Here is a 21626-nt window from a genome sequence, read left to right as displayed (position 1 = left end):
GTCATTAATGAACAAGTTGAAAAGTACAGGTCCCAATACCGATCCTTGAGGGACTCCACTTTCTACAGCCCTCCACTGGGAGAACTGTCAGTTGATTCCTACTCTCTGCTTTCTGCTTCTTAACCAATTCCTTATCCACAAGAGGACCTCTCCTCTTATTCCATGACTGCTAAGCTTCCTCAGAAGTCTTTGGTGAGGTACCTTGTCAAACGCTTTTTGAAAGTCTAAGTACACTATGTCCACTGGATCACCTCTATCTATATGCTTGTTGACACTCTCAAAGAATTCTAATAGGTTACTGAGACAGGACTTTCCCCTGCAGAAGCCATGCTGGCTCTGCCTCAGCAAGGCTTGTTCTTCTATGTGCTTAGTTAATCTAGCTTTAATAATACTTTCTACCAGTTTTCCAGGGACAGAAGTTAAGCTAACTGGCCTGTAATTTCCGGGATCCCCTCTGGATCCCTTTTTGAAGATTGGCGTTACATTTGCCACTTTCCAGTCCTCAGGCACGGAGGAGGACCCGAGGGACAAGTTACATATTTTAGTTAGCAGATCAGCAATTTCACATTTGAGTTCTTTGAGAACTCTCGGGTGGATGCCATCCGGGCCCGGTGATTTGTCAGTTTTTATATTGTCCATTAAGCCTAGAACTTCCTCTCTCGTTACCACTATTTGTCTCAGTTCCTCAGAATCCCTTCCTGCAAATGTTAGTTCAGGTTCAGGGATCTGCCCTATATCTTCCACTGTGAAGACAGATGCAAAAAATTCATTTAGCTTCTCTGCAATCTCCTTATCGTTCTTTAGTACACCTTTGACTCCCTTATCATCCAAGGGTCCAATCGCCTCCCTAAATGGTCTCCTGCTTTGAATGTATTTATAGAATTGTTTGTTGTTGGTTTTTATGTTCTTAGCAATGTGCTCCTCAAATTCTTTTTTAGCATCCCTTATTGTCTTCTTGCATTTCTTTTGCCAGAGTTTGTGTTCTTTTTTATTTTCTTCATTCGGACAAGACTTCCATTTTCTGAAGGAAGACTTTTTGCCTCTAAGAGCTTCCTTGACTTTGCTTGTTAACCATGCTGGCATCTTCTTGGCCCTGGCGGTACCTTTTCTGATCTGCGGTATGCACTCCAGTTGAGCTTCTAATATAGTGTTTTTAAACAACTTCCAAGCATTTTCGAGTGATGTGGCCCTCTGGACTTTGTTTTTCAGCTTTCTTTTTACCAACCCCCTCATTTTTGTGAAGTTTCCTCTTTTGAAGTCAAATGTGACCGTGTTGGATTTTCTTGGCAATTGGCCAGTTACATGTATGTTTAATTTAATAGCACTGTGGTCACTGCTCCCAATCGGTTCAACAACACTTACATCTCGCACCAGGTCCCGGTCCCCACTGAGGATTAAGTCCAGGGTTGCCGTCCCTCTGGTCGGTTCCATGACCAACTGGTCTAGGGAATAGTCATTTAGAATATCTAGAAACTTTGCTTCTTTGTCATGACTGGAACACATATGTGGCCAGTCTATGTCCGGGTAGTTGAAGTCACCCATTACTACCACATTTCCTAGTTTGGATGCTTCCTCAATTTCATATCTCATCTCAAGGTCTCCCTGAGCATTTTGATCAGGGGGACGATAGATCGTTCCCAGTATTAAGTCCCTCCTGGGGCATGGTATCACCACCCACAACGATTCTGTGGAGGAGTCTGCCTCTTTTGGGGTTTCGAGCTTGCTGGATTCAATGCCTTCTTTCACGTATAGAGCGACTCCACCACCAATACGTCCTTCCCTGTCCTTCCAATATAGTTTATATCCAGGGATAACCGTATCCCACTGGTTTTCTCCATTCCACCAGGTCTCCGTTATGCTCACTATATCAATGCTCTCCTCTAAGACCAAGCACTCCAGTTCTCCCATCTTGGTTCGCAGGCTCCTAGCATTAGCGTACAGGCACTTGTAAGCAGTGTCTCTCTTCAAGTGTCTTTGGCACTTGTGGTTAGGCCTGTGGTAATTTTGCTCTTCTGAATTTATATCCTGTGCCCCTGCTCTCACAATGCCTACTTCTAGGCCTACCCCTTTTAAAATTTCATCATTTCTTTGTTTTTTATCCCGGGGGGAGGGTTTATTCCGAACCGGACCTTCCTCAGCTCCTGTCGGGTTTCCCCCCTCAGTCAGTTTAAAAGCTGCTCTGCTACCTTTTTAATGTTAAGCGCCAGCAGTCTGGTTCCATTCTGGTTCAAGTGGAGCCCGTCCCTTTTGTACAGGCCCGGCTTGTCCCAAAAAGTTCCCCAGTGCCTAACAAATCCAAACCCTTCCACCCAACACCATCGTCTCATCCACGCATTGAGACTGCAAAGCTGGGCCTGTCTGGCTGGTCCTGCACGTGGAACCGGTAGCATTTCAGAGAAAGCCACCTTGGAGGTCCTGGCTTTCAGCATCCTACCTAGCAACCTAAATTTTGCTTCCAGGACCTCACGGCTGCATTTCCCCATGTCATTGGTGCCAACGTGCACCACGACCACTGACTCCTCCCCAGCACTGTCTACCAAACTATCTAAACGACGGGCGATATCCGCAACCTTCGCACCAGGTAGGCAAAACACCTTGCGGTCTACACGCCCATCACACACCCCACTGTCTATGTTCCTAATGATCAAATCACCCACTACAAGGATCCCTCCACCCCCTGGAGATATATCCTCGGCACGAGAGAATAGCTGCTCATCCCCCAAGGAATGGGTCCCTTCTAAGGGATCGTTTCCCTCTTCCTCAGCTGGATGCTCTCCTTCCCCGAGACCATCGTTCTCCATGATAGCAGGAGAGCTATCATCATTGGAGTGGGACACAGCTATAACGTCCCTGAAGGCCTCCTCCACACACCTCTCTGCCTCTCTCAGCTTTTCCAGGTCCGCCACCTTGGCCTCAAGGAAATGAAGTAGTTCCCGAGAGCCAGGAGCTCATTGCACCGAGAGCACACCCACGACTTCTGTCCAACAGGCAGATAGTCATACATGCTGCAGGCGGTGCAAAACACTGGAAAGCCCCCACACACATGCTGGCTTCTTACCTGCATAGTTTTGTTTAAGGTTTATTACGTCAATGGGTTGGAGACTGCGGTTTAGTTGAGGTCAGGGAACAGATGGGCAGAGTGGGGGGCCCTGGCCTCCTCGCCCTGCTGCTGAACTCGCTCTGCTGCTTAACTTGCCTTGACGCTTTGTCAGCTGGGGCCTTGACGCTTCGTCAGCTGGGGCTCCCTCTAGCTCGTGGAGCAGGCTCCCTCGCTAGGGTGCTCTGACTTTATATGTGTGGCTGGTTCCTCCCAGCTACTGCTGCCAGCCAATGATGTGTTACTTGAGGCTGATGGCTCCAGTTTAGACTTTCCAGTTTAGAAAAGGAAAAAGCAACAGTAGTAGCTATCGTTTTAGGGCTCATGGAAGAGTGGTACGGGAGGGAAGGAACTGCTAGGCAAAGCTGGCCTCTCATGGAAGAGTGCTAAAATTGTTTTCCATAGTCTATCCTTATATAGATCAACAGTCTGGAGATAATACGCAGACAGAACTTCTTTGACCATCATAATGAATACCTGTCCCCATCTAATTGTTCTTCAGCTAGATTAATTTTACAAAAACTGAGATAATTTGTTGCTAAATTGTTGAACATGCATACAGAAGGTTAGAACAGCAGTGCACTTGAAGTTACTTCTCCAATCTTCAGTTTATTAGTGGACAAACAAGACAATTCTACATGCTGCACCAAGGGATTCAGCAGACAAAATTTTGCATAATCAAAACTGTTTTGCTTAAGGCTACTTTCTTGTGAGAGTCAACTTTTCAAAAAGTCTGGAAACATTTCAGAAATACTTATGGAAGAGCTATGGAGAACCCTATGCCCTGATCAGTGTAAACAATCACATATCTCCTCTGGTTTGGGCTCAGTCCAAATAAAAGACTATGTTTTTAACCTACAGCTGGGCTGATGTAGATGTAATGGCCAGAGCTTGGAAAAGTTACTTTTTTGAACTACAACTCCCATCAGCCAGTCCAGTTGCCATGCTGGCTGGGGCTGATGGGAGTTGTAGTTAAAAGAAAAGTAACTTTTCCAAGCTCTGGTAATAGCTAATCATCATTTAGGGACATGGAACAGGCTGTAGGATTGCATGGCACCCCCCACCCCTTGTACAAATTCCCTCCACTACCACAGTCATACACTGAATCAAACCAGGAAGCTGAGGAACAAGCTAATGAAGAAAAAAAATGCTGGTTGTTTTTTTTAAAGCAAATACTCCCTTAGTTTATTTGTATTGTATATCATCACACTATCCATATCACTAAACCAGGAATAGTCAATGTCATGCTCCCCTAACGTTTTGGACTATGACTCTCATCATCTCTAGCCAGCATGGCCAATCATCAGGGATGATGGGATTTGTAGTCCATAACAAACAGAGGGCACCACATTAGCTGTGTGCCCTACACAAAAGTGATTCTCAGCATTGTAATTTAAATGTTTTCAGTTTGGCTGTCCTGTTCAATTTCATAAAATGACTTCAATACATCCTTCAGTACTTGAGAAATTACTCAACAGGCTTTTGGTAGCACATGTCACTATATATATTTCAAGTAATCATCAGATTTCTGCGTACCACTATTTTAGTATGTTCCTGTAAAAATCTTTTTAGAAACCACCCTGACAAAACAGGGTCATTGTTAGGCCAGCAATTAGGCAGTATGATTGATGATACTATTTTTATTCCCAGACCTGCTACATGGAGTACAATGATTATAGTGTTTAGACTTCATGATGCTACCTCTTATTTGCAGAAAGAGAAGTTTAATGGTTGATCACAGCCTTAGGAGTGCAATCCATCAAACACTATTATTGCATCGCCTTCATTCATTTCAGTGCAGCTTACATAGAGACTCATATAACACCCCTTCTGCTTGTACAGAAGCAGTCCTGGTGGATTTAACTCTACATATGGAAACTGAAGAATTACTACCATTATTGATGACATTTTTGTAGACTGGGATTAGACGCTCAAATTATTATATCAAACTGCCATATATTTTGAAGGGGTTATTGATGTTATTTTGCATTACTTTTTGGGCAGTGACACATAATTGCCTGTTACTTGTCCAACTCTGGCTGCTTGTGTTTTGATCTTTTTCCTCTCAGTGCTCACTCTTAACTCTCAAGAGACTTATAAACACTGCTGCACAATGTACATTACTGATCTTGTTTTTTCCCTACAATGTTTCATTAGAAAGCACAATACACAGTTGACACACTTACATTCTGAAAATGGAAATGGACTGCCTTCAAGTCGGTCCTGACTTATGGCGACCCAATGAATAGGGTTTTCAAGATGAGCAGTATTCAGAGGTGGTTTACCATTGCCTTCCTCTGAGGCTGAGAGACTGTGACTGGCCCAAGGTCACCCAGTCAGCTTCATGGCTATGTGGGGATTTGAACCCTGGTCTCCCAGGTCATAGTCCAACACTCTAACCACTACACGACAGTGACTGTCACTTACATTCTAGTCCAAGACATACCACTGTGCTATTGTTAGAGTGATCTCATTTCCCCCATTCAACAACAACAAAAACAATCTAATGGGCCCAATTATATTTATGTCCTACATGTAATCAAAAAAAGCTTGAGGCAGGTCAGTGGGACATGATTCCCCACCCCCTTTGAAATAGCAGGCCCCCATGTCACATCACAAACACCAGAAGTTTAAAAAAAACTTTGCTTTGTGCCAGGGAGGACTGGTTTTTGAAAAGCACATAGCCAAAATCTCACTAAGCTTGTGATTCTTTGGATTTCAACTTTTGTCTCATGTTTCATAGAAATTACATACATTATATTGCTAAAATGCTACTCTGTGCACATCAATGTTTTTGTGAATTATATGGCTGTTTACCATTTCAGTACAACACCTGTTTGAAAAACTCTGGGAACACTCTTGTAATTTTAAATCTTAAATTACGCTCTTTGGTAGTGAAAATGTTCCTACCTAGCTTATTGAGAAAGCTGAAGAGCCATAGTAAAAGAACCTCTTGATCTAGAATTAGTCATGCATTTTTTAAAGGGAATGCTTTCTATCTACCATTATATTTCTAATCCAATCTTTGATTATATGGGCTTCTGTCCATGAATGATGCTTCTTAGTTTTCAGCTTTATGTTGGTCTCCCCCAGAGGAATAGAGAAAGGACTTCAAAAACAAAAGTGTTTTGGAAACCAAAATTGGCAGCAAGATACAGGATCTGCTGGAAAGAGAGTTTAGACAACATTTGTAACTACTTCAGGAATATGTTTTCATTGTAACACAGAGTATTTAGATCACGGGGGAGGGGTAACCTGTAGCCATCCAGATGCTGTTGGGACTCCAACTCCTATCAGCCCCAGCCAACACAGCTAATGGACAGGATGGGATTTTAGTCCAGTAACCTCTGGAGGGTCACAAGTTCCCAACTCCTGTTTGTTAGATAAACGGGACTCAATCAATGGATCCCTTAGTGCATCAGAGGACTGTGGCCAAGAAGCTCCTCTGCCAAACAGATGGTTAGTACAGTGAGATTTAAGGGCAATGATGGGGGCAAGAAGGAACTAATTCTCTTCCACCTTCCAAAGGAATGACTGGTTCTGCAATGACTTTGTGTACAAGTAGCACAGGAACACTTTGGCCACATCCCCTACATAACTCAGTACAGTTTTTTCTCCCTCCACAGCATTCTTCAGTACATACTTGTTATCTCCCTTGCTGGATTATCCTAACAACATTTACACACCAAACAGGTCATCATACCACTGAAGCGAGCAAATAAGTTTCTTCCTCCTTCCCTCTCCCATCCCATAGCCATGCATTTTGTCAGATCTTTCCCCTTACATTAGATACAATGAATCAAATGAAGTGTGAGTAATTTCAGTGCTTGTATGTACTAACAGACATACTGTGATATGGAAGCCAGTGGTGGAGGTTGGACAATTATTCAGCGACGCTCAGATGGCAGAGTAGACTTTGACCGAACATGGGCCGAGTACAAAGAGGTAAGGCAGACTGACAATGCCATAATCTTGATGAATGCACTTTCTGATAGATGTCTGAATAGCCTTGGTTAGAATTCACCTGCTGCTTCAATTGATGTTACCCCTATATTGGTGGTTATAAGATCTTTCACAGCTCTGAAACCAAAAACCTTTTAACCAGAGAAGACGGGCCTGAACCTGGGGTCTTCTGCATGCAAATCATGGGTCTTGCAGCTGAGCTGCAGATGCTTAAGATTAACTATAATTCTTAGATCTATATAATATGGTGTTTTCTTTGGATAAAACTGGAGTAATTTAACCCGTTTCATTTGCAAGAGGTTTGTGTTTTACAAAGGAAATTTATACATTTTCTGTATGTTGGCTATTAACACAGAGATGATTAATTTATACTAGTTTTTAAACACATGGATCGTTCTACTGGCATCCCTTCCCCCCCCCAAGCTAGCAAATACACAGATCTATTTTGTTTCTCAACTCTTAAGTTTGCATTTGTTGAAATTGGCTTCTCAAAAAATTGGAAACACCCAGAAACTTTGGCATTGCCATACATTTTATGAGATGAAAGGCTGACAACCATAACAAGGCATGAACTGCTGACCTCAAAGTCAAGCAAAACTTGGAGTACCACAGGGTTCTATCCTCTCTCCCATGCTATTTAACATCTATGTAAAACCGCTGGGAGCTATCATCAGGGGTTTTGGGCTGCGGTGTCACCAATATGCTGATGACACGCAGCTCTATCTCTCCTTTAAATCTTCACCGGAGTTGGCTGTAGAGACCTTGTCCAAGTGCCTGGAATCCGTGAGTGGGTGGATGGGAAGAAACAGGCTGAAGCTCAATCCTGATAAGACCGAGGTGCTACTTGTGGGTGACAGGGGAAGGTTGGGTGTTGCTGACCTGAATCTTAATGGGGTAAAATTGCCCCTGAAGGATCAGGTCCGCAGCCTCGGGGTTGTTCTTGATTCCAAGCTGTCCATGGAGGCTCAGATTTCGGCAGTGAGCCGGGCAGCTTGGTATCAACTACACCTCATACGGAGGTTGCAACCCTACCTTCCTATTCATCAGCTCCCACTGGTGGTACATGCCCTGGTCACCTCTCGATTAGACTACTGCAATGCGCTCTACGTGGGGTTACCCTTGAAAACGGTCCGGAAACTACAACTGGTGCAGAATGCGGCGGCACGCCTGCTTACAAACAGCCGCCGCTGTGATCACATCACGCCGGTGTTATTTCATCTACATTGGCTTCCAGTTGTTTTCCGGGCCCAATTCAAGGTGTTGGTCTTAACCTTTAAATCCCTATACGGTCTCGGCCCAGTTTACCTGAAGGAGCACCTCCAGTACCACCAACTAAGCCGCCCGACCAGATCAGCCACACAGGGCCTTCTCTCCGTCCCACCAACGAAAACAGCTAGGTTGGTGGGGACTAGAGAGAGGGCATTCTCAGTGGCGGCCCCCACTCTCTGGAACTCCCTCCCGTTCGATCTTCGCCATGCCCCTTCCCTAGATACATTTCGCCGAGCCTTAAAAACATGGCTCTTTGGACAGGCCTTTGGGGTCCCCGGGGTGGGCTAATTTCTTTATATTGTTTTAAAATTGTCTATTGATGGCCCTGTACTGCCGCTTTTTAAAATGGTTATTGTTGACTGCATTGTATTTTATTATGTATTGTATTATTATGTATTGTTGAATTTAATGTTGTACGTCGCCTAGAGTGGTTTCGGCCAGATAGGCGACACAAAAATTAAATTTATTATTATTATTATTATTATTATTATTATTATTATTATTATATAGTTAAATATCCCATTTGGATTACAGGGATTTGGGAACCCTTCTGGGGAATACTGGCTGGGAAATGAGTTCGTTTCCCAACTAACCAATCAGAAGCAATACGTTCTTAAAATACAGTTGAAGGACTGGGAAGGAACTGAGGCATATTCCTTATATGAACATTTCTATCTTGCAAGTGAAGAACTAAAATACAGGTAAGTCAATTCTGAAAAGAATTAAAAATTGGCTCATCTACAAGCTCAATTACTACTGTTAAAAATGTTATTACTAATATAAAAGATACTGTTTTCTGCTGGAAAATGGTTAAATACAATGTGCAATTCAATCCTATACATGACCATTCAGATATGAGCCCCACTGAATTAAACAGAAATTACTCCCATGTATAGGATTACAACCCTTATTTTTCTTTGGAAGACGCTTGCATATATTATTTTCCTCTGAGGATGGAAAATCACCTCCAGAGGCTACATTTTGAGAGAAGAAATGGGCAGAGGGGGAAAGGGTTAAGCAGCTCCTCCAATCTTCCATTCAAACTCACAGCCTCCTAAGACTGCTTTTGTTTTTGTTTTTTAAAAAAATGTTGGGAAAAAGATACACATCTCAGTTGGGCCTTGTACTTGGCATTGCTCAGGAACTCAAAGAAACAACAAAAGTGCAGTTTTGAAATGTTCAGTCTGCCATCTTGATTCAAAATGGCATTGAATTGTATCAAAGTAGATCAAAGCATCTTAGATATTTTATTAATAGGTAATTCATTGCAAATATCTTTTTATAGTATTTGCCACACATCAAAAAGGATATTGTACAGCTGGAAAAGGCTCAGAAAAGGGCAACCAAACTGATCAAAGGGCTGGAGCAACTCATCTATGAGGAAAAGTTACAGTTGGGGCTTGTTAGTTTAGAAAAAGAGAGGAGAGTACGGGGGAAGAGGATGTAAAATTATGCATGGTGTACAGAAATTGGATTGAGAGAGGTTTTTCTCTCATACTACTAGAACCTGAGGAGCCAAATGGCGTAACTTGCAGGAGAGATAAAAGAAAGTACTTCTTCACACCGTGTATAGTTATGGAATTTTATCCTGAAAGATACAGTGATGGCCATTAACATGGATGACTTTAAAGGGAATTTAGATAAATTCATGGAGTATAAGGCTATTAGTGGCTACTAGCCATTATGGCTGTGCACTACATCCAGTATGTGAGGCAGTGTACCTCCGAATAGCAGTTGCTGAGATATACTGGTCTGGAGAGTGCTTTTATGTTCACGTCCTGCTTGCACACTTCCCAAAAGCATCTGGATGGCTCCTGTGAGAACAAGATGCTGAACAAGATGGGCCTTTGGTTTGATCCATCAGGGCTCTTCTTATGTTAAAAGAATGCCAGTAGAAATTTATTTATATTACAAGGACATAAGTTTAGTTAGGTACAGCCCACTTAAGCATTTTGTGGATCACAGCAATATCCAAAAGAAAGTTTTAGATTCTTCTCGACTAGGAAGCAAAAAAATCATTCCAACTCCAACATAAATATTTCCTCATCTGAAAATAGTTAAGATTTTCAGCAAGGATTTTTATTTTTTAAGTTAAGGCAATATAATCTTTATAAAGGTAACCTTTGCAAAATGGGTCATTACCCTTGTCCATTTACATTATTAAAAAATAACATCTACAGATGAAGATAGCTGTCTGCAAATATAGCTCCTTTTGAAATGCAACCAAGTTCTTGAGCCATAAAATGTAGTGTTTAAAAATATGGACTTATGAAACAGATATTTTGATAGTCAACCTGATTGTTAAACTATATAGCAACATTACTTAAAAGCAATTTCTATTTATCATTTCAAAAACTTTGAAATGCAAAGCAGCAGAGAAAACCAACATAAACATTGACACAGATGAAATTAGATGGTGACTGAAGAAATCCAACATAAACTAGCGATGACAAGTCTTCCCTATTCATCCAGTGAACCTGATCCACAAACAGGGTCTTATGATCAACAGAGGGGACCCTCTTGGTAGTTCCAGTGATCCCAGAAGCTCAGGGGTGTGTGTGGCTGGGGACACCCACCCACCCATTCTCTGTGGCAGCCCCTAAGTTGTGGAACTCCCCACAGAGGTGCGCCTGGCAGCTTCACTATACAGCTTTTGGTAAATGCTGGGCATGCAGGTCTTTACCCTGGTCTTTGAGACCTGAGACATATATTTTTAGGACTCGCACTACTTTGTGATTGTAATTTGTTTTAAACTCTTTTAATGTTGTATTTTAAATTGTTGTAACTTGTCCTGTGACTTTAACCTGAAGTGCGGATGGTGATGATGATAATGATGATAATAATATGCAATAAGGCTGCATGTACTACCATGAGTTACATGTATAGTGATCTAAGCTGTGTATGCATCTCCCAAGAGGAAAGATGCTTGATGCTGTTAACCTCCACTGACTGCTGCTATGTTGGATATTAAATGTTTTCAAAAGTGCAATAGTGCAGGTGGAAGAGTTGCCAGAAAATGGCTGCATATGTATTTCATCTGAATGGTTGGTGCTGAATCTGAGGTAATGTTCCCACACTATACATCAGTAGTCATTTGCTGACTGGTACTCACAGACATTTTCAAATCACAAATAGGAAAATGTAAAAGGGGCCCTAATTTTATCAGGACAAGTTTGAATATCAAGTTTTGGATAGGTTTGTTTTGGGTTCTTTGTAATGCTCCCAAGAGTATTCTTCTGAGTAACGCCTTAAATATGTTTATAAATTTGAACTTAAAAAATGACATATTTCAATTCTGCAGTATAGCAATTGGGTCAAACAGTCTCTTTCTGTTAGAATCTTAAGAAGCAGTGGGGGGCTGAGAACTTTTGAAAATAAGACCACTTCTTTCAGGAATATAAACTAAATGCTTTCTAATTCCAACTTTTGGATCTGCGAGACTACTTTCTGTGCCAAAACATCAGAGCACTAGCACTATGTCCCAATGAAATAAACCATAACTGGTAAATTGTATGAGTTTTAATAGGTTGTTAGTTCCATCTATATAAATCTGAACATGAATAAAATATTTTGAAGAGAGAAAAAAACTGTCTTTGGATTTTGATCGGGAGTGGGGAACCTGTGGCCCTCCATATGTTGTTGGATTCTAATTCATATCAGCCCCAGCCAACATGGATAATGGTCTGGGATGATGGGGATTCTAGTCTAGCAACATCTGGAGAGCCACAGGCTCCCCACCTGTCTTAGATGATGCATAGATGTGCTATAAGCAGCACATCTCAGAAAAGGTGTTCCCCTCCTATATGATAGGAAAGGGGAGATGCCTCTTCTACCTAAATAAGTACAAACATTATAAACACACTGCAGGATTAATCAGGGTCACCTTTTTACCCAGCTGAAAGCCTTGTCGCGGAACTACTTTTAAAAACAATTATTAGCAAATTTAACGAAGAAAAAAGAAAAACAAAAGAATAAGAGAAACAAAATGAAGGAAAGAAAAAGAAATTATATATACATACTGATATCTATATAAATAAATTGGCTGATCCACTTTACCTTTAATGATTCTACTCTGGGGCCTTACAGAGCACACAAATAGATATGGATAAGATGACCCAATGATAGAAAACTTAATTGGTTAATTGTATGAGTTTTAAGAAGTTGATGAATTCCATCAACCTATTAAAGTGATGGAATTGTTTTCCATTTCCTGCCTCCCTCCTCTCACAATATCTTAAACCTATATAGGATACTATAATGTATCTAACTAGAAAAAGCAAGTTTTAGTCAACACTTATTTAGTAAAACATCAGAATCAATGTAGTGACAACGGGAAAATGGGGCAAGGGAGAGAATTAGAAGACCAGTAATTATATATATATATAGATTTCCAGCTATTTTAATATTATGATGCCAGAATATAGGTCATTACTTAACACAATAGCTATCATTTTTTGTTGTTTTGTTAATCTAGTACAGTTAATCTAGTACAACATTTCAGAAGCAATCAGGCTATTCCTCTTCCAGAACAACATATTTTGTTGACAAGACGTTCCTGGCATACTCTGTGCAAAAGACACATAGTAGATCATTAACTGCAGAACAGGATACTTCTTGGAAAACACTTCCACCACAACTGCTTTAGCATGTATTCATTGGTTTCCCACTTTGCTTTTCTACAGGATCCACCTTAAAGGACTTTCGGGGACAGCAGGCAAAATAAGCAGCATAAGCCAACCAGGAAATGGTTTTAGCACAAAGGATGCAGACAATGACAAATGCATCTGCAAATGCTCACAAATGCTCACAGGAGGTAAATGTAGCATTTTCTACTCTCTTCCTATTTTCACACTCTTCCTATTTCTGTTGGCACTTAATCAAGCCATAAAGTACATTTTGCCATGCTAACTGAACAAAATCGTGATAAAGCCTGAATAAGCCGATTCAATGGCTTCTGCATGTTACTACTCACTTTTGAATCAGAAGTGAGAAACTGATTAAGCCAAAAGCGGACAAGATCAGGTGGCAGGGCTGCGCTCAACAGAACAGCAATCAGTTCTGGGATATTGCACTCGTACAACCACTAAAACATTATGACTGCAAGAGTGCAACCATCAATAGCTTGCTCAATTCAGATATGTTCATAGAGGATGTGAAGGGATTATGGGAGTGGCAAACAGTCCAATCATGAACTCCATCCCCTCCTTTTGAACCCTTTAATTGTTACAATAACAGCATGACAGCATTAACTCAAGACACATGACTACAAAGTGCCCATAGCTCAATCACAGGTCAGGATTCAACCTAGAATTAGGATACTGGTTACATTTGGACCCACTGCTAAACCATACTCCAAGTGGGCTCATGCACTCCTCTTCCCCTCTCCTCCTCTGGCATAGCTTCAAGGAAGAGATCAGAAAGTTCTTCTTCTGATTTAGATTAATCACAGTACATAAGACTAAGTTGTGGTTAATCTTAATATCAGTTAGTTAAAATAAGTCATCTTAATAAATTCTGGTTTAGCTTGTTTGTACTAACCATAGCTTAGATAACCATAGTTTGTCTGGTCTGGGCTGCGATGGGAGGGGTGAGAGTCTCTTGGGGAAACTAGGGTAGTTCTTATAACTAAACCATAGTATAGCATTATGTTCCAGTGTAACAGCTAAGTAGCTTAAATTGGCACTTACTGGGTTGTAAGAATTATACAGAACCCAATCATTCACACCCCAGTTTGCAAATATATATGGTGCAAGAAGAGTTATCTTAATCTTTCTGAATCCTATTGGCTATTATTTATACAAAATTGACACACCTGAATGTTAAGTGTAGTGCTGACTTTAATGACAGCTTAAAGTTCACAAGTATTTACAGTAGTCCTAATAAAGATTGCCATAGTACCGTAGTTCTATTTATAACACTCACCTGACATTAGCATAACTGTGTTATGGACTGGAGCCTAATTCATGACTGAGGTGGAAATAATATTTCTAAAGTAAATTGTGTATTAACACTACAAATAAATCTGATTACATTAATATACCCAAAGTGTAATACAAAATGTAGACAAGTTATTCTAGTTATATTGTGGATTATAAAAATTGCATTTCAAATTGAAATAATGTTTTATGAAGCAAAACAGGTTACAATTGCCTCTCAAGTCCTGAAATGGTACTTGAAATATAAAAGGAGTTATACTCAACTGGAAAAAGAGGAACTGGACAACTGTTTTACCAACTAAAACTATGGTTGCCAAAATGACTGTGCTAAAACTGTAAATACGTTGTTTTACTTATTTATTTAAATGGTCCTAACAGTTCATGGCTACAGGAAAAATGAAAGCACATTAAATTTATCTCCCATCTCAGTATCTTTTGGGCTTTGCTTCATACAGAGTCCAGCCATTAATTTTAACATAACAGTTTAAAAACACATATGCTATTGCAAGATTTCAATTTCATTAATACCTAAAGAGCTACAAGGGACAAATTAAAATTTAGGAAAATGTTAGACCGATGATCTAATTTGAGCAAACAAAGAAAGTTTCAGTGTACATTCTGCCCATGTTTCCTTTTCAGTATTGCTATTAAAGAGGGTACACATGCACAATCAAATACTATGGCTACTGGTGATGATATATCCAGGATCAGAGGCAAATGCTTCTGAATGGCAGTTGCCGGAAAATAACAGTAGGAAAGTGTTATTGCCCTCATATCCTGCTTGTGGGATTTCCCGGGCATCTGGTTGGCCATTGTGGGAAACAGGATGTTGAACTAGATCAGCCTTTGGTCTCATCCAGCAGGGATGTTCTACCACAGGAACTTAGCTTTGTAAACATTGCTAAAACTGCTGTTAAAGATAGTAATAACAATTGGAAATATCTCTCCTGGTCCAATAAAAGTAATGTACTTCTGTGCCCAGTGGGTCAGATCTGTATTTTCCTTACCATCCTACAGGCCAACTTTGACAGTTGGCAGGGCCACCCACCTGCCAATCAACCAATGTCATGACAACATCAGGTAACTGATAGGTGGGTGGTCCCACCAAGCTACAATTCTTCCAAGCTACACAGGAAGTGGATTGGACTGTGAAAGACCAACCCAAAATGTGTTTGCATTTTGACCAGTTTGTAGGGCAGTATAATATCTCAGAGAGGAGGTCAGGTCTCCTGCTCCCCTGGTGCATTCACTATAGCTGCCCAATTTCCCTGCTTTTTAAAGTTTGATAGAAAGATCTGTTGGTTATAGGTATGTTCTCAAACCGCAAGCTTTTTTGCCTAGTAGTGAATTTCCCCTGCTTTTTAGTTGGGGAGGTAAGAAATGGGATCCCGTGCAAGTTTGCTGAGAATGGATTATTTGCATGCTTATTGAGTTCAGTGGGATTGACTCCCCTGCAATCATGCTTATAATAGGTGAAACTGACCACGGGAGGGGAGGGGGGGAGGGGAAGGGAAGCAGGCAGGAGGGAGAGGAGGAGGGCAGGTTTGATCATTTGCATACATTGAGTTCAATGGGATTTACTCCCGTGCAGTCATGCTTGAAAATGAAATGGACTGCCTTCAAGTTGATTCCGACTTATGGCAACCCTATTGATAGGGTTTTCATGGTAAGCAGTATTCAGAGGTGGTTTGCCATTGCCTTCCTCTGATGCTGAGAGGCAGTGACTGGCCCAAGGACACCCAGTGAGCTTCATGGCTGTGTGGGGATTCAAACCCTGGTCTCCCAGGTTGTAGTCCTAGGACAGGTAAAACTGATCATGGGGGAGGGAGGGGTGAAGGGAGGGGTGAAGGAAGGGAAAGGGAAGAGAACAGAGGGAGGGAATAGGAGGGAGGGGGAGGGCAGGTTTGATCATTTGCATGCTTTTCGAGTTCCATGGGATTTACTCCTGTGCAATCATGCTTAGGATAGGTGAAACTGACCTGGGGGAGGGGCAGGGAGGGGAGGGGAGGAGAAGCCTCTTTCCTTTTCAAAAGGAAAACATTGTGAACAATATCATTCTTTTTCACTGTTTCCCCCACCTTTTTATTCTATAGCAGGCACATGTAGCCACCCACCCAAATTTAAACTAAAGCTGTCCCTGGCCACATCCACACCAGACTGTTATTTCACTTTAGGCAGTCATGGCTTCTCCCAAAGAATCCCGGGAACTGTAGTTAGTGAAGGGTGCTGAGAATTGATAGGAGATGCCCTGTTCCACTCACAGAGCATCAGAGTGGGTGACTCTGGCCACTGGAGTTCTATTAGGGGAATAGGGGTCTCCTCTCAGCACCCTTCACAAACTACACTTACCAGGATTCTCTGGGGGAAGCCATGACTGTCTAAAGTGAAATCAAAGTCTGGTGTGGGTGTTGCCCCCTGATTAGCCAAGCCCAGCAGTGGGAGTCTGGCTTTTAGAACACTGACAGTTGGTTCTTACTAAGCATGCCCGAAGTTATGATAGACTTCAATGCTAAATTTCTTAAATTAATTAAAAATCAGTCTGGCATTTTTTAAACTTTTAAACTGCAGAAGATGAAGGTCAGAGTATGGGGCAAGGTCAGTAATAGGATTACAGGGACTCTGTGAACATGGCTGATTTTTAATTGATTTCAACACACGATGAGAACTCTGACAGAAAATAGTCCCAAGGGGTCTGGTTTCTCTCTCTCTCTTTTGACACTTTGAACTCTCGATTCTCTCTGACTGTTTTGTGTAAGAATATTTAGAGGGTTGTTAAGCAAGCGTTTCTGAGTTCAGGACTATAAGTGTTGTAATGTTTTGTTTTGAAATGATCTTATGGAAAGGATCAGAATGGCATGGGAGGTATTTTCTATTTAACTTTGCGGAATGAGAAAAATCCATGCTGACTATAGTATACAGCCACTCTCGTGGCTGTATAATACAATGCCAACAGCACTGATTGATGGTAGATACTCCCGGACTCCTTTGGCCCTCTGCCTCTGTGTATCTGATTGAAGACCTGCCACACTACTTGCTGTTTTGTCCATTGTATTCAGAACCTCGATCTAAGTTTCTGGATTTTATTTTATCTTTCCTGCTTTTTAACTCTGTGCCAGAGAATATTTTTCTTCTCTTGGCTGATACAGACACTACTGTAACTTATAGGGTCTCACTTTTTGCTTTGGCAGCATCAAGAATTTGTGAAAAAATTATCACTGATAATGCAGTTGCCTGTTTGGGGGATGCCTTGATTTAACGTTTTTGCTAAATGCTCTGATTTTAGATTATAACCTATTTTAATTTTATAAGTGATCAAATTCCCTGTTAATTTTATTTAAGTATTTAGATTTCTCATTTTATATGTTATATCTGTTGTAAATAACTTTATGTTTTAACTCTGTTAATCCTTTTGTTTGTATCTGCAATGGCTTCTGGCCCAAGCAGCAGCAACAGTAACAGTAATAGTAATCAACATATTGTGTTCATGTACATATTTTGAGATTAAAAAAAAAAATCTTAAATTGAGATTTGTGTATACAACTTGAAAAAATGCATTTATTGTTTTTTCAGGCTCTTTTAAATTTTTTTTAAACAGGATGGTGGTTTGATGCATGCGGTCCTTCCAATTTGAATGGCCTGTACTATCCATTGCGACAGAACACAAACAAATTTAAAGGGGTTAAATGGTACTACTGGAAAGGATCAGGCTACTCTCTCAAGGCCACAACTATGATGATCAGACCAACAGACTTCTAAAAACATTTGTTGTTTGTATTAAGTGCATATTGAAACAACTTTAAAATACTGTATATGACAAATATTTTAAGACCACAGATACATCTTAACTGGTTTTTCACCTGGACAACATGCACATACATTCTGCAGGAATCAACTTGTTTTCAACAGCCACTGAATTTCATCACAATTAAATGTCAAGAAAGAAGAGATCTCTGATGCAATAATGATTTGGCAAAAGGAAACAAGAGAAGGACTCCCAAAAAGCCTAGTCTTCATTGTCTAGAACATTATGTATAACTGGAACTGTGAAATTACCATCTAAAATTACTTAAGCTTTAGAAATGTTTCTTTATGCCTTTTCACTGAACTTTAATGGCTACCTTAAATCAAGGACACTCCTTTGTAAACTATATCCTATTCCTATCTCATGCCATGGTTGTAATTATGTAAATAATGTGTCATTTTGTAATTAATTCCTATACTCTGATTCCTACCATAAGTAATCACACATTCAGGGATATTAGGTAATACATGCTAGTATATTTAATAAGGTTTTGTAAAAATATTTCTATGCCTTACATGTCTTCTCTAAAAATCAAGTACTGAATATATAACAGATAACTATTTTTTCTTAAAATATCAGATATATGTATTAGTATTTTAAAACTGAAAAATATCCCTGCAGCACATAGAGTTTTATTGTGTGATTCAATATAATTTGTATGAAAATTGCACTATTCTTCTTTCCTAGTTCCTTTATGTTAAAAATTTCTCAGTATTTTGGATGCTTTTTTAAAAAACAACTAAATGTTGCTGTTTCTTTTACCTGAGAATTAGGTACAGATTAGAAGCTTTCTATAACTTGAAGGTTTGTATATTCTTCTGCCAACAGACCTTCATTCAGAGGGGGGGAAATCCTATTAACGTCTCATCAGCTATATTGCAAGAACACTGCTATTGTTGTTCTGGATGCCAAGAAAAATTTGACTTTTTTTCTGAATAAGTTAAACAAAGATTGTATTACTTACTGGAGCTGCAGGGAAATCCAGAGAGAGTTCATATGGTTCTTCAGAAATCCAGTGGCCATATTCAAGAGACCACAATACCTACAAAGTGAAGAAAATCAAACTATAATTAATAGCTGTATGCAGAAGCTGCAGAATAGTCTCTTGGAATACATAAGTAAAATAAATTAGAAGCTGAGCAGGGCTCCACTTTTTTCCATTTTTAGATTCTGGAAAGTTACGATTAGAACATAGCATGGTAAAGAAAACATTGCACACTGTAAATTTTTATCTACTTAAACCATTTCTCAGAAGTGAAATACTATGGCGCAACAATGTAAAATGAAAACTTAAAAGCCAAGAAAAAAAACCTGAGAATGAGAGTTAAGAGTTTCCAAATCTGTAGATACGGCCAGGATCCACATTGTTATTTCAGGCATGCCCGTGGCATGTGGGATTTGGGGCTTTTCATTTTTTTCTTCAAACAGCAGACTCCCAAGCTGTATCTCAGACCCCTTTTGAGGTGTCCTCGGTTTGAGAAGCAAGTTTGCAGCACTGCAAGGAAAACAACTGTCCAAGAAGCACAACCTCAATACCCTTTTGCGAATGAAAAGCAATTGCCCATTTCTTTGGAACCTAGCCATTCAGCCCAAGCTCTATTTATTTATTTCATTTCTAGCCCTCTCCAATGATTAACGATCCCAAGGTGGGTTAGCATAAGAGTCTAACTTTGGACTCCCTTTGGAAGGAAGGGTGAGATATTAATTAACTAACTAACCAACCAACCAAATTAACAAACTAATTAATAATGCCACACTTAAAACCATCATATGTAACTCCAAACTTTCTTCACCATACAGCTCTTGGATTGAACTCCATCAACCTCCCACAAAGGCCTGAGTTAAGAGGTATGTTTTTAGTTGGCCCCATAAGGTGAACAAGACCAGCCGTACGTCAAAGGAAAGGGCATTCCATGCGTGAGGTGCAAGAGAAGACCCTTGCAGCAGAATATCGATACTGGTGTAAAAACAATCTCGTGGCACATACAGATTAACAAATATATTATACCTTAACTTTTTATGGACTAGAGTCCACTTCATCAAATGCTGTCTTATGGCATAGGATGACCATGGAAGCTTAAGGTGCCATACAATTCTTTGTTGTTTTTGCTGCAATAGATTAAGGCTGCAATTCAAACCCCATTTTATTTTATTTATTTATTTGTTTCATTTTTAGACCGCCCATAGCTAGTAGCTCTCTGGGCGGTGTACAAAACAGATTAAAAATACAATATTATAATAAAATCAATCACATATATCAACAACAATATTAAAATAAAACGTAGACATAAACATAACATTAAAAACATTAAAAAGCCTGGGAGTACAGCCAGGTCTTAACCTGGCGCCTAAAAGAAAGCACCGTAGGCGCCAGGCGTATCTCTTCAGGTAAGCTGTTCCACAATTCGGGGGCCACTACAGAAAAGGCCCTAGATCTGGTAACAATCCTCCGGGCATCCTGGTGAGATGGTACCCGGAGGAGGGCCTTAGATACTGAACGAAGTGAACAGGTAGGTTCATAGCGGGAGAGGCGTTCCACAAGGTACTGTGGTCCCACACCGTGTAAGGCTTTATAGGTCAAAACCAGCACCTTGAATCTGGCTCGGAAACAAATAGGTAGCCAGTGCAAACGGGCCAGGACAGGTGTTATATGCGCAGACCGATTGGTCCTCGTCAATAGCCTGGCTGCTGCGTTTTGCACCAGCTGAAGTTTCCAAACTGTCTTCAAGGGCAGCCCTACGTAGAGTGCATTACAGTAATCCAATCTAGAAGTTACCAACTGAAGCGAGATCATCGCTGTCCAGATAGGGGTATAGTTGGGCTACTAAACGAAGATGGTAAAATGCATTCCGAGCCACCGAGGCCACTTGAGCCTCAAGCGACCTGTCAGTAGTCCCCACTGAATTCAATAGGGCTTACTTCTGAGTAGATAAGGTTGGGATTGTGCTGTAACATGGCTGCCCTTGTGGAAAATGTTGATGGAGACAGAGAAAATGCAGCAGGATTTATCTGGGCAGCAGGAACTGTGAGTGAAACTGCTTTCCTCCTGTAGTTCCTTGTACCTGCCCAAAAGTACTCCTTAGGGTGGGTGGGTGGCTACCCTGGATAGCAAGCATGTGGTGCAGCTGCCTATAGCTAGGGAAAAGACTTGGTGGAAATCAGGAAACCTCCATTGCACAGAGAGGTTTCCTGAAGTGCCATCCACTTGTAGATGGTATTCTTGGAATACAAGTCAATATTTACCAATGTTTGGTTGAAAATTGCTTCCAGGAATTGCCAGTCTTGCCAGAAAACAATTACAAACGCAAAGTATAGCTGTTGGTTTCTTTTGACTATCTGGTTGACTACCAGTGGAGTCAGCAGTGAAGTGGCCAAGTTTGCTGACGACACTAAATTGTTCAGGGTTGTTAAAACAAAAAGGGATTGCGAAGAGCTCCAAAAAGACCTCTCCAAACTGAGTGAATGGGCGGAAAAATGGCAAATGCAATTCAATATAAACAAGTGTAAAATTATGCATATTGGAGCAAAAAATCTTAATTTCACATATACGCTCATGGGG

At 40.7% G+C, this 21626-nt stretch overlaps 2 protein-coding genes across 6 annotated transcripts in view; one reads left to right on the top strand and one right to left on the bottom strand.

Annotated features, from left to right (window-relative positions):
• ANGPT2 (angiopoietin 2) overlaps positions 1 to 18703 on the top strand; it is a 61340-nt gene extending 42637 nt beyond the window's left edge. The window contains exons 6-9 of one of the 2 annotated variants that reach the window (XM_061622912.1): positions 6941 to 7042; positions 8864 to 9030; positions 13012 to 13142; positions 17861 to 18703. In XM_061622912.1, coding sequence (XP_061478896.1) covers positions 6941 to 7042; positions 8864 to 9030; positions 13012 to 13142; positions 17861 to 18021 — 561 coding nt within the window. In that variant the 3' untranslated portion in view covers positions 18022 to 18703. Of the gene's footprint in view, positions 1 to 6940; positions 7043 to 8863; positions 9031 to 13011; positions 13143 to 17835 lie in introns of both variants that reach the window. The other variant, XM_061622913.1, reaches the window with a different exon arrangement.
• The window catches only part of MCPH1 (microcephalin 1), a 176847-nt gene that overhangs the window by 99625 nt on the left and 55596 nt on the right, over positions 1 to 21626 (bottom strand). For 3 of the 4 annotated variants that reach the window (XM_061622909.1, XM_061622911.1, XM_061622908.1), the window contains exon 12: positions 19032 to 19109. In XM_061622909.1, coding sequence (XP_061478893.1) covers positions 19032 to 19109 — 78 coding nt within the window. Of the gene's footprint in view, positions 1 to 12424; positions 12895 to 19031; positions 19110 to 21626 lie in introns of those variants that run through there. The other variant, XM_061622910.1, reaches the window with a different exon arrangement.

This window comes from Rhineura floridana, chromosome 4 (genome assembly GCF_030035675.1).
Source record: "Rhineura floridana isolate rRhiFlo1 chromosome 4, rRhiFlo1.hap2, whole genome shotgun sequence".
NCBI classification, from domain to species: Eukaryota; Metazoa; Chordata; class Lepidosauria; order Squamata; family Rhineuridae; genus Rhineura; species Rhineura floridana.
Note: the sequence above shows the minus strand (reverse complement) of the source record. Positions and strands in the feature narration are given on the sequence as shown.